The sequence below is a fragment of the Gymnoscopelus microlampas genome, assembly GCF_963454915.1.
Source record: "Gymnoscopelus microlampas genome assembly, chromosome: 2".
Lineage (NCBI taxonomy): Eukaryota > Metazoa > Chordata > Actinopteri > Myctophiformes > Myctophidae > Gymnoscopelus > Gymnoscopelus microlampas.
The window spans coordinates 13942175-13956057 of record NC_139939.1 but is presented as its reverse complement, the minus strand read 5'-3'; the positions used below and the strand labels follow the sequence as shown (position 1 = coordinate 13956057).

Sequence of the window (13883 nt, the reverse complement as noted above, 5' to 3'; positions counted from 1 at the left end):
AAGCTTATTGTGTGGACTTTATAAATCACAGGACTTTTCATTTTTATTTTAAAAATGTATATAAAATATAACATATTTTCATACGGTCAATAGCTAGACTGCTGAGTTGTCATAACGCCAAACAAAAACATCAACAACAAAAGTTCACACACAGCATTCAATCCTCAACAGACTGTCCCCCATATCTATACACATTATAAAACCAGGAGTCTTCATTTAACCAATGGAGTGTAAACATTGTCCCATAAGGGTCAGCTTTTGCACTCTCAATTTACATTAACACTTATTAAGTTATTTGTTTTACATTTTATTGTGTATTATAGAAAAGTCAGATGCAGGAAAAACCATTGAATACTTTTCAAAATGTGTGGCTAAATTCCCATAACAATACCCAGCATTATGTGCACAGTTGTGCTAAAGATAAATGTGTTTTTCATATCTACATAATAAATGACATGGTTTGTGAACATTAATCTGTTCAGTGGATCTCCACCCCTGTCGCTGTGTTTGCATATTTAAATATTTACATAAACCACCTGTCTCAGAAGAGTTCAAGTTTACTTTATACTCTTCGTTGTGTGCATCGTGTGTAGGTGTTGCACAGCCAAACTAGCAGATGTACAAGAGCTTGTAGATCTGCTTGTTGGTAGGCATTTTTTGGCATACGACCAAGTATAAATTAGGCTTTAGTCTTGTGATTACCAATTCAAATACATTTGTAGAGGTACTTCATGGCACTTCTGTTCTGTGGCATCTTGAATGCAATAATTCAACTTGCATGACAGGCGCTCATCATCATCATCATCATCATAACAGAGGTCTAGGTAAACACAGTACTGAGGTCAATACTTTAATCAATGTCTGTCATAGAAGTATATCAGTATAGTTGTGGTGTTGTGGTGTTTTAACAAGCCTACAATAGTAGTCTATCTGTAACATGACTGAATGGCCTATTTGCTCTTAAAGCTGCAATCCTTTAGTTTCATGTCCTACCCGGGATTCGAAACACTGTCTCCCCGCGAGGGAGACCAAACTTCTACTGCATTTCCATGAGGGAATCCCTGCATAGCCAGAGGCGAGTATGTGCTTATGAGCTTCGGGCAGAACTACTTAGAGATTGACCATTTTCACGGAATGTTCGCCGCAGAATAGGGGGGAAAAACTAGGGGTTCATGCGGTTAAAATAAGTCCCGGTCTGCAGCTTTAACCTGTGACATTCGTTTTCACTCTGGCATTGCGACGGGGCAGATGATGAGCGGAGCGTCGTTCTTTCCGGACTTATTGTTACAGGGGCTGAAGAACGGGTGGATGGTGTCGGAGAAGCTGTCCATGAACGTGTAGATCAGGACCTTGGCGTCCACGTTGTAGAAGGACACCAGGCCCTTGTCACAGTCCACGTAGATGCCGATGCGGGAGGGCCTCAGGCTGAGCGACAGGGCGGTGGAGGGCTCCGTGCGGAAGGCGTAGTCGGTCCGATCCCGCAGGCTGAGGAACCAGTAGCCGTTGGCGGGGCTCACGGTGATCTTGCCCTTTCGGTTGCCGGACCGGCTCGCCACTCCGAGGTCCCAGTCGGTCTTCCCGCCGACCTCCACCTGGAGCAGAAAGATGACATTTACGGTCGTAAATGACGTCACGTACAGTATGTGCACATTTCCTCAGTGGTGGAAAGCAACTAAGTAGCCTACATGTACTCAAGTATTGTACTTAAGTACAAATTTGAGGTAGGCCTATTTCCAATTTTCAATGCTTTTACTTCTACTCCACTACATCTCAGAGTCAGAAGTAGTATAAGAAGTATATTTTGATGCCAATACTTTTGTACTTTCACCCAAGTAAATTTGGATTACCTGACTTTTACTTGTAACAGAGTGTTTCTACATTGTAGTATTGATACTTTTATTTAAGTAAAACATGCAAGTACTTTTTCCACCACTAATTTACAGTCATAAATGACGTACACACATTTCCTCATACTAATGTTGTTATTGCCAGCTGCTTATCAAACAAGAAGAGCTATTGGTTGAGTTATTTTGTATGTATTTATTTTATATTTAAATCTGTACATGATTGTCTGTGTTTTGTTTATGTACTGTATAGTGCGTTGCCTGTAGTATTGGCATGTTTACACATGATACAGAAACAGTCTTAAGGAGACCCACAGATAGATAGACCATTGATACCAAGGGAAATTCAGTTGTGATCGCAGGACCACAGTAATGATGAAACAAAGATAAAGGTAAGAGTAGAGAATAAGTAGTAACAGTAAAAAATAGGATAACATTCAAATATAAAGATGCCTGCGTAGTGTATACTGTAGGCCACCAGTAGGTAGACATTGAGTCAAAGGTATTGTGTTTGTGTGAAATAGCAGCAATAAAAACAGTATTAAAGACCTAGGGACTGACCTGGCCTTCTGGCACTTGGGACTTATTTCCTGATCTATTTTTGGTGCACAACACCGCTGGGAAACTAAGTACAGTAGCTATAAGTCAGCCTTAACTGGAAATAAATATATATTGTGCCATTCATCACAGTAAAAGGGCATACAGCAATATATTATATTATGTATGTATCTATAAAGTAACTAGTAACTAAAGTTTTCCAATAATTGCAGTGGAGTAAAAGTACAATATTTGCCTCTGAGATACTAGTGGAGTAGAAGTAAAAGTACTGAACATTTTAAATACTCCAGTAAACTAAGAAATACCTCAAAATTGTACTTAAGTACAGTACTTAGTTACTTTACACCACTGACACAGGCACAGGCCATTTGTACAATCAGTATATGCATGTAGAATGGGCTCTATAACTGTTTGGGAAAGCGTATACTACCTACCTCCCAGTAATGTCTTCCAGAGCTGAAGCCCTCGCGGGCGAGAACACACACCACCCTGTCGAAACGCTCCGCGTTCCCTGGTAGTGTCTGATTACGGTCACCGCAGGACACCTGTTTACCATCCAGAGCAATGATAAGACGTGGATGGGACGTGTTGGGGTCTAGCGTGATGTCAGCTGACACAATGAGAGCGAGAGATTTGATAGTTAGACTGATCATCGGCAGATAGCTGAGGCAATGACTGAATGTCACAAAAGTCCTGGAACTCAATAAACAAATTCAATGCAACAGCATTGATGTAGTGTTACAGTATATACTCAGGGTTGGATTTGTTGGGAGAGATGGGGGATTTCTGTTGATTTCATGTTTATGGCCGGTGGGGATATTTTATACCTGGTTCTGGTAAGACTGGATTTAATACATGCATTTCCTTTTGGGCCTGATATGTTTGATATTTATGTTTGATAATATCATAACAATTTAGTTTAGAATGTATGTTAACAAATCCACCCACCGCACCCACTTTTTATTTATTAATAAAATAAATTACAAATGAAACCCTGTACGGATGTGTAGCATGCAACTTTGATGTTGCATTTCTTCTCAGTTCTTTCATGTTGTATTGTGTTCATGTAAATATCATCTACAGTAGAACTGAATTGAATGGTTTACCTGCATATTCTTGCACCCTCCTCACCTCTGCAGAGGAGAGAGAAAGATGGAAAAGGTTGAAGTTAAAGATGTTAAAATCCAATCCAATCCACTTTATTTATAGAGGACATTTATAACAACAGTGTTGAACCAAGGTCCTGTACACTCAGTAAACTAGGGATGTCCGATATTATCGGCCTCCCGATATTATCGGCCGATATTAGCATAAAAATCGATATCGGGAAAATATCGGTATCGTTTTTTGGAGATTTTTTTTTTTTTTTTTGCTTTATAAATAAGTTACAGGAGTTTTTACTGTATATGGTGTGTGTGATATGAAATTTAAGCTTACCCTAATCACAGTAATCCCCGCATATATCGGTATCGGTTGATATCGGTATCGGTAATTAAGAGTTGGACAATATCGGTATATCGGTTATCGGTAAAAAAGCCAATATCGGACAACCCTACAGTAAACAAATATAAAATACTAAGAGTAAAACAATAAACACATAGAGGGTGCAACACATAGACACATTGCCTAATGGAAACAGCAACTCTCTGAATCATCGAACGCCAAGGAGTACAAGTGAAACAAAACACACTAGGAATGTGTGACAGACACATCTATTAGGCAGTGAGAACTTACTTGGGTTGGACCTGGTTACTGATTGTTCCGATGGGGACCTGTGACCTGTTCATAGGAAGGATATGGTATTGTCATTGTTGTCATTATTCTATAACCACTTAAAGCTCCAATCCGTACCCAAGTTTCAGCCCTTGGTCCCTCACCTGAGTGTCAAAACTCAGACCTTTGAGCTAATAGAGAGCATGCCTGCTTGCTGATGGAGAAATACTATTTTGACCTTCAGGCAGTACTACTTGTCAACCAGTAGGTGTCCTACCTGATCACAGGATCTAAATGTCTCAATGGAAGAGTAGTGAGAGGAGTGTGTGTGCACAAGCACTGCGTGATGGGCTGCAGGTGTGCCGGGCTGATTGAATGAGTGAGTGACTGAATTTTGCAGGTTGTTGGAGCTGATTGGTTCTAGCCTTCTGGAAGTTTAAAAGGCAGGCTTTCCTCTTTTGATGCCAGCCAGACTGCCACACTTTGTAGAATGTTTGTTAGAGATGCTCAGTGTTTTAACAGCCTGGGGTTTTGTAGGGGTGGGTAGCCTTTATTTTAATACATTTTTCTCCTATGTTTTGATTAGGTGTTGGGTTATTGATTTGTCTTTTGATTTGATTGGGTAAGTTTGGGTAATTAATTTTTAGTTCCCTTTTGTTTATTTGATTATTGTTTTGGCTCACCCTGAAGTCCATTGGGTTTTAAATAATAGCTGCCCTTCAGGTGTGTGGACTTACAGATTTCTGGCAGTTTCCTCAGCTCCTCCTGAAAGCGCTCCATCATCTGCGTAACAGATCTGAGAACCACTCCTGAAGTCAGCTCTGATGTCACATGGGCGTCCGACCAATCCTTGGTCAGTGGACGGCTGGAGAGGGCAGGGAAAGTCTGCAGGGAGCGAATGAAGACAAGAGATAGTTTGAAGAAAACTTAAAGTCATCACGTTAGATCATCTATTTTTGATATGGGGGGGGGGCATGTTTGACTTTGTCCTATAAATAACCTGCCCAAAATAAGGACGCCAGGTTGAAAGTGGTTACATCCTGTGTAGACCAGTGGTTCCCAAACTTTTTAGCTCGAGACCCAAAAGAGGAATTTGATGCGACACATTGTGTGCTTGTAGATCGGCTATTTTCACTACTTCTTAAAATCAATCTCTCTCTCTCTCTCTCTCTCTCTCTCTCTCTCTCTCTCTCTCTCTCTCTCTCTCTCTCTCTCTCTCTCTCTCTCTCTCTCTCTGTGTGTGTATATATTTATATATATGTATTTTTTTGGAGAATCTTAATCAAACAATAATAGAAAAAAGGGCCCTTGGCGTAAAAATGGGTCCCGAACCAGTGTTTGGGAAATACTGGTGAAGACGTATCTATCTACTGAGCAAGAACTGCTCGTGAAACAAGTGTCTAGGTGGAACTACTGTACAGGAAGTACCGCCTAAGGAAGTTACGTTGATGCTGTGCAGATCATTCCCAGGGCATGAAAAGACCAACATGATTGGTCAAAAAAGACGGCTTCCTTTGCCTCCACCGCCGGAGTCTGGGGGTTCGAATCCACCGTGGTGGTGCACTGTCGAGCATCTATACTAACACAATTGGGCCATGTTCGGGGGAGGGGAGCCGGGCAGGGAGGGTGATATTTGTCACTGCACGTACTCCTACGGGCTGGAGCGGCACCTGTCAGCAGGGAGTGTTGGGTGGGAGGAGTAGGACGGAGGCTCTCGGTGGGGGCTCCTCACTGGCAGGTGAGCCAGTAGGATACAACAGCAGTGACAACACACATACATGTGTGTGGGGAGGAATCAATTAGCATAATGACTAAATTGGGGAGAAAGAAGGATGGATCTGGATCAATCAGCAATCGATAGGAGGCACATAGGAGTCGAGGCAGTATTCTAGGTGGAGGTGGTTATGCTTTATGTACATGATATCATGGTCAGAAGTACATTAACACTCATGTCAGTGGTACGGTAGTTCTGCCAAGAGCACAGGGCAGAGATCATAGCTATACTGTAGCTGCCTGAAGGACAAACTGAACCATAACAAGATAGGCTCTACCAAAACAATAGCTATTAGGCCTAGTGGAGACATTTAGGCTCTTACAACCTGTCAAATATTGTAGAAGTATTAGAAGTGATGGCAAAATATAAAGGTTAGATATAAGCAGCCATATCATTTCTTCCTCAATACCTTAAGGAAGAGGACATAGTCTTCAGACTGAGCGAGCTGTCCCAGTGCAGTGCTCCTCTTCCTCAGTTCATCTAGCTCCTTCTCCAGCTCTCTGAGCAGACTCTGTGCTCTCTGCTCCGCCGAACGCCTCGCCACCTCGATCACCTGTTAGTGACAAACAGAAACACATTATTCTTAGCGTCTGTTTTCACATCGTCGCTGTCGAGCAATCCTTGTATCTTCATATTTCATCTTTTTTCCCCATAAAATAATGCTCTATTTTATACACAGTCGTATGACAAGTCGTATATTATTAAAAAGTAGTGAAACTATAGCTCATCTACAAGCTCACAACACATTTCATCGTGACAAGTTGAGATAAGATAAGACCTTTATTGGTCCCGCGGGGGGAATTCAAAGACAGAACAACAGTTAAGAACAGGTTACAGGTGACAAGGAGAAACAAAAAGTAGCCTTGGAAATAAAAATGTTAAAAATGTTCCCTATAATTACACTGACACCAGGTTGAAATGTTAAAAGTCTTGTCTGTGGGTTTTAAATACAGTAATAACTTCATTGTATCCATTGGAAGTTGGAGGTGGTCTACTTGCTCTTCTATTAAGACTTTTAGATCCTGTGGTCAGGTCAGACACCTATTATACTAAGTTGTACAGTAGCTCAACAGTACAACTTTCGGCACTCGCACAGGGTTCGGGATTCAAATTCCAGGTAGGACATGAAAGTTACGGATTGAAGCTTTAACTCGACTCGACTTGTACACTTGCAGAGTAGAGTGGGATTATTTATGAGCTGCTTACCTCCAACACTTCAGACTGGCAGCGTTCCACACTGGTGACAAGTTGTGAAAACACACGCACACTGCCATTCGTCTCTCTCTCCGCACACGCCTGGATCAAGCAGGAGACGGCAGGTGGATTCAGTTAACTTAGAATGTTTTAGTTTACATTTACAAACAAGGTAGAGCCATTCTAATAGTTGGTGATGGTGATCACACAGTTTACCTTTATGTGCTGCAGTGAAGTCTGTATCTCCTCCACTTTGCGCTCTCGCTCTGAGATCAGATCCCTCAGCTCCACCTCGGTGATACCTAACTGGGACTGCAGGAGAAGACAAAACGTTAGCACAGACGTTCACGCATACTGTCCACATACAGTATACCACTCCTCGTGCCAATACGCAACAACACACACTAGCCCACAACGTGTTGAATCTGAAGCCTGAGACCTGAAGCCGATTCTACAAATGTCTTTTAAATCCAACAGTTTTCTAAAAAGCGTATGTTTGTGTTTCTCAAACTTTCAAACTCTCAAACCAAAATGATATGTATTTGGCCGCGGACCCCCCACCTCAAAATATTGAGTTAAAAATGTTCGCTTTAAAAGAATACATATATTCAAAGATTTGCACACATTTTCACAATTTTTCTAAAATAGCAGATCTATTTTAGAAAAACAGATGCGTTCCAGTTCTTAATGGGTTAAGTGATAGCATGTTTTTTATAGCCTATAGAAAGAATATTTAGATTTACGGTCTACTGTATATAAACAGGGAAGATTCCTATTTCTGTCTGTTCTGGCCTTTCTCTGTGTCCTACAATTCCCGTGGTGCATTTCATGAGCCATACGGTCTAATGCCATCATCACATCAACCTGATTCATGTTGAGATAACTATTTTGCTGTGAAAACGGCAAACCACCAACGGTAGCATCTAAGAACCAGGAAGTAAAGGGTTGTAGTTCTCACATACACGTAAACCTTTCAGCTATTTACACAGACGGCCGCTCAGTGTTACGCCAATGAATGGAATGCCAGCAATGCTATTTTCCCTTTAAAATCCTTTACCAGACAGCAGTGGTGGAACAAGTTAAAGCCGGGCCCTGGGGCAAAGCACATGATTGACCTCTACGCTCTATTCGTTCCTTGCATGGTGGACAAGCCAGGTTCAGAAAAGCACAATGCTGTTACAACATTTTTTTTTCCATACAAATTCAAAGCATTTAAGACATCTTCACGAAAATATGTAGGCTATATAAGTTAACAAGTTCATTTCATCCACTTCTTTACACCTGTAAACCTGTGATGTGACAAAAAGAAAAATCACACCCAGTGGGAAGAGAGTGGTGCCTTTGAATTAGTGTAACTGGTTGCATCCTTTAGTTGCAATCAGCTGCAGCTGTTGAGGCCGTGCTCAAACGGACGGACGGACGGACCCACACACACGGTCAAGTGTAGGAGTGGCTGGCACCACTCAAAAAAAAATCTTGATTCTTGAACAAAATAACACTACAATGGATGCCTGCCTGCACAGCACAAATCATGCATGACAGTGTACACACACACACACACACACACACACACACACACACACACACACACACACACACACACACACACACACACACACACACACACACACACACAACCTAAGAGTTCAGTACCAGGGACAGCGTCCATGTCATTTTGGAACCCGCTTCGATCAGTTACTACAACTACTTACATTACATTACATGTGATGATGGGCCCACCTGACACGCCAGGGGCCCACGCAGAGGAGGATTACCCAACGGGCCGACTGGGCCCAGGCCCAGGGGCCCCTGAGCTAGGGGGGCCCCTGAGCTTGAGCCTTTTTTTTTTTTTTTATAAAAAAAATGTTTAACATATTTTTTTAACAATTTTAACATAAAAAAACCCTAATAATTTCCCTTATTAACCGCAATATAACCGAACAATTTCTTTGTATTTAAGTTATAGGTAAAACATGCATTATATTAGCCTATCTGCCGCCGTGCACAGACGTTTTTAACCGAAAAAAACCCTATTAATTTCCATTATTAACCGAAATTTCGCGAGCGCGCTCCGCGCGCGCGGGGGTGGGTGCGTGGGTGCACGCGCGCTGCGCGCGCGTGCACCCACGGAAGGGGGCGGGGGGGCCTTTTGCGTGTCTCGGCCCAGGGGCCCGTTTCTTCCTAATCCGCCTATGGGCCCACGCAGGGCTAACATAACATAAAGGCAGTGGTGGAAAGTAACTAAGTACATTTACTTAAGTACTGTATTCAAGTAAAATGTTGAGGTATTTGTACTTTACTTGAGTATTTCCAATTTCCAATACTTTTACTTCTACTCCACTACACCTCAGAGGCAAATATTGTACTTTTACTGCACTACAATTATTTGAAAACTTTAGTTACTAGTTACTTTTCAGATATAAATTATGATATAACATACATTAACCACTTTATCCCTATTTTATACATAGGCGATTTGAAAATAGTCGATCAACAAGCTCCCAACGCGTCGCGATGCGACGCATTGTGAGCTTGTAGATCTGCTATTTTCAAACATTTTAGTACTTTTACTTTTGGTACTTTAAGCACATTTTGATGCCAATACGTTCAAGTAAATTTGGAATTCTGGACTTTTACTTGTAACTTTAGTATGTCTATATTGCGGTATTGATACTTTTACTTAAGTAAAGAATTTGAGTACTTTTTTCCACCACTGCATAAAGGTAGATGTCACAGACTCTCTGGGAGTCACGGGGCCCTTGGGCAGTCGCCCCCCTCAGCCCCCCCCCTGAAGCTGTGCCCCTGGCATACCTTCTTGATGTGCCATTCTCTCTTGGCGGGGATAGAACTGTGCCCCCGGTGCTCGGTGCTCTCCAGACACACACTGCACACACACGTCTGGTCCGTACGACAGAAGAACTCCAGCCCCCTCTGGTGGACAGGACACAGCGGGAGGTTGAGGGAAGAGTCAGATGGACCGCTCAACGTGTACCTGTGATAGTGGCGAATAATTAATTAATTGTATACTTTTTGTTTTCTCAAGGATACACAGTTTGATATCTCTGCTGTCGGGCAGAAACCAGCTCCAAAATGTTCATTTTTCAGGAAATGAAAAAAACAAAACAAAAAGTGGAGTTAGGAGGTTTTGTTCATCATTGAAAAGAACAGCTGAATGGACCTCCAAGCTCACAATGAGGTTGGAGGTAGCCTTTGGTGGAGTTAGCTGGTGTAGCAGAAAGTTTGAGGATACAATGGAGTTAGCTGGTTTTGTCAGAACCGCTTTTTAGCGGCGCTAGCCGCTCTATACCTTTAGGTATAGAGCGGATATCCTGCTCTATACCTGACTTTGTCCGTGTTCACCGTCAACGTTCTGATTGGTCAGACCCGTCAACGTTCTGATTGGTCAGACCCGTCAACAAAGTGATTGGTCAAGCTTCACGTGACACATGGCTATAAACACATTATAAACACAATAGCGCGGCACTCGGTAAAAAATGTATCAAAGGCGCCGCTACCTTCACACAGGGTGTGATTTTTAATACTTTACATTGGTTCAATATGTTTTAACCAACACACAGACGTAAAGGGTGTTCAATAGCACTGATTTATGGGGGAAAGAAATGCAAAAGCGTCAAAATGGAGTTAGCTGGTTTCTGCCCGACAACAACGATATGCATTAGGCAACAGACCACCATTTGACATTATCTTTTATCTCTGGGACTACAGAGCTCTACAATGTAAAATGATCTGTGTTAATTTAACTATGATACAAATGGAACCAAATGGACCCTTATGGTCCATTTTGTTCCATTTGTACACTTTCAGAGTTACAGACCCATTAGGGTCCATTTAGTTCCTAACTATCAATCATTTAGCTGAGTGAGGACCCCTGGAACCACCTCAAGGACCCCTGGGGGTCCACCGAACCAGTGGTATAAAGGCCTGAGAGTTTTAGGGATAATTGATCATCAGTTGTTAATAGACAAGAATCAGTCAGGGTTTGGGGAAACAGTGGTAATGTACATTGTGTTGAGAAACTGCCATTGAACCTGTGGACTCTTTCTCATGCTGCATGGAAAGCAATCTCTACAGTTAAGAAAACACTAACCTTTTATAATTAGAGATAAATTGGAGCTTGGTATTTACACCCAATTCCAATACTTGACCTGGAAGACTGTATTAGATGGAAATGTCTCTGAATGTGATTGGTTCTGATTCTGATTGATTCACACCCATTACTAATTTGATTACAGTAGCTGCAGCTGTGATGCTTGCTTACAAGCCTGCAATCTTTTTCCCCCTCCTGTAGCGTTTAAGCAAAATGTAAAACAAACAGCCTAGGGTGTGATACAAATTTGGTGTGATAGGGAAGTGCCACCATGTGCTAAACTGTAACCTCGCTGAAGGATCTCTAACACGGTGAAACTCGGCTATTACCACAGTTGCTGCAGTATAGGCGTGTTTTCAGGCGACTCCCTCCCCACACTGTCAGGAAATCCCAGTGGAGCTATACCTTTTTGTTTACCATTACTGTCAATGAGGTCCTGGTTATCCTTTCAATTGTAAATTTTCAATGATAAATTAAGTGTTAGATTAAGCGGCTCAATACCTGCGAGGGGGTGAATAGGGAGGAGGGAGGTCCAGGTGCCCGTGTGCCCGCTCGCGTGGAGACGGGGCCGGGACATCGACGGCCTGGGTCTGTGTTTGTATGGGTGTGGAGTGAGGACGGGAGGGGGGCGGCAGAGGAGGCGGTGCCCTGTCGCCCACGGGACGCTGCAGGCGCGTCATCAACTCTGCGAACACGCTCCCCGGCAATGGCACCCCCCCTGGCCTGAGGGAGGGGGACGGCGGCTGGTTGTGGTGATGTGGATGGTGAGTGCCAGATTGATCTTCCTCCGCCTGCCCTACACCTCCACCTCCACCCGACTCTCTGGTTACGGCGGCCGGTCCTGCTGCTGACATGCTGGCCACCTGTTTGAACTGCTCCGTGATCTCCTTCAAGGTCCTGTTGACCTGGAGGTAGTAGGGCGACCATATTATTTTTCAAAAAAAGCCCAAACCGGGACCCTTAACCCATTCAAGCCGGGAACGCATCTCTGTCACTTTAGATTTCTTTGGCTATTCAAAAATAGCAGATATACAAGCTCATAGCGCGGCGCCGAGTGCCGCGCTATGAGCTTGTAGATCTGCTATTTTGGGGGAAAAACTTAGACATTTTGCGCAAATCTTTGCTAGAGCGAACATTTTTAACTCAAATCTTTGCTTCTGGGGATTCTCCAATTGTCTTCGAAATCCTAACAGTTTTTGGAAAAAACCTATGTTGTTATATCAGTGGTTCTCAATATTTTGTTCCAGGGACCCCCCAGAAGCAAAGATTTGAGTAAAAGATGTTGGCTTTAAAAAAGAATATATATATTCAAAGATTTGCACACATTTTCACGATTTTTCCCCCCAAAAATTGCAGATCTACAAGCTCATAGCGTGGCACTCGGTACCGCGCTATGAGCTTGTATATATCTGCTCAAATGTTTTTGTGAAATTTTTGTGTTTTTGAGAGATTATTTGTCGACGCGTACCTGGAGGTCCGGCCGCTTGCGGAAGGACTCCTTGCAGAGAGGACAGAGGCAGGGCTTGGTGCTGTTGCCACCGTCCCAGTAGGAGGAGATGCAGGCCAGGCAGAAGCTGTGTCCGCACGGCGTGGACACCGGGTTGGTGAACACATCCAGGCAGATGGAGCAGGTGAACTGGTCTTCAGACAGGAAGGCTGCCGACAGGGCCATGACGTCCCGAGTTTACCAATGAGCTGTAAGAAAGACATTATCATTTAATTTATATATATCATGGCTTTGTGGGGTATTTTTGTAAATGAATGCCCTAGTTATTTCTATACTTTGCTGTGCGACAGTGTCCCGCAAAAGTAGAACAAATAGCAGATCTAGAAGCTCACAACCTGTCGCATCACAAGCTTGAATTCACCATGAAAGCGAGTCAAAGCCCTGCTACCAGCCCCTAGGTTTTTGCACCAAGGACCACTTTCATGAGTCAGTAATTTAAAAGAAATTATTACGTTTTATGCACATCAAATAATAATGGTTGATTTTGATCAACTGAATTGATAAGCTCAATAGCCCAAACTGATCACCTGCAGATCAAAAAGTAATAGTTGCCCAGTGCCCACCTCTGTTCAGTGTAGGCTATATAGAATTTTACTCTCTTTATGCTTGCATAATGGAGATATTTGATATTGTTGTCCTGTTATCTGACTTTTCCCCTTTGTTTCTTCTTCTCTATTCTTTTAACTATATTTTGTAACTGCAAACCGCTGAAAATTATTCCACAGGCTTCTTCCATCTTCATTTACAAAGTTCCTTTGAACTTTCACAAGAAGGCATGAACACCTCGGTCGTAAAAATGCTTCTGTGTGTACCCACGGACGGATATATGCAGAGCAGACACATTATTTTCGTTAGATTTATAAAGCTACACGTTCGCCTGATGCTGCTTTATGCATCTCAATAATTATGCAACTGGCCACATCTGCAATGGCCCGCATACGGTGCAACCATTATGCATGGCTGTGAATATTTATGTATTCATAGCTTCTCCTGTACCATTCACACATGCACAAATGAAAACGGAAGTGCTTCAGCACTGCTGTCCACTTTGTTTTGATAGGACACTTGTCACTGAGATTTTTCTCACCGGTGACAAAAGAACACAAAACGAGTCACAAATCTGGTCCTTGTCCAGTTTGCCAGCAGAGCTTCAGGACACTGCACATTGATTTATGACCATTGAAG

General features: G+C 42.7%; 1 protein-coding gene across 1 annotated transcript in view; it reads right to left on the bottom strand.

Moving 5' to 3' along the window:
* Positions 1–352: 352 nt before the first annotated feature.
* Positions 353–13883, bottom strand: part of LOC311053980 (E3 ubiquitin-protein ligase TRIM21-like) — a 17358-nt gene continuing 3827 nt past the window's right edge. The window contains exons 3-13 of the mRNA XM_084069824.1: positions 12660–12886; positions 11693–12096; positions 9895–10075; positions 7300–7395; positions 7096–7185; positions 6299–6442; positions 4853–5000; positions 4137–4181; positions 3509–3535; positions 2837–3012; positions 353–1592 (exon numbers count right to left, since the gene is read on the bottom strand). Coding sequence (XP_083925950.1) covers positions 1224–1592; positions 2837–3012; positions 3509–3535; positions 4137–4181; positions 4853–5000; positions 6299–6442; positions 7096–7185; positions 7300–7395; positions 9895–10075; positions 11693–12096; positions 12660–12863 — 1884 coding nt within the window. The 5' untranslated portion in view covers positions 12864–12886 and the 3' untranslated portion in view covers positions 353–1223. The remainder of the gene's footprint in view (positions 1593–2836; positions 3013–3508; positions 3536–4136; positions 4182–4852; positions 5001–6298; positions 6443–7095; positions 7186–7299; positions 7396–9894; positions 10076–11692; positions 12097–12659; positions 12887–13883) is intronic.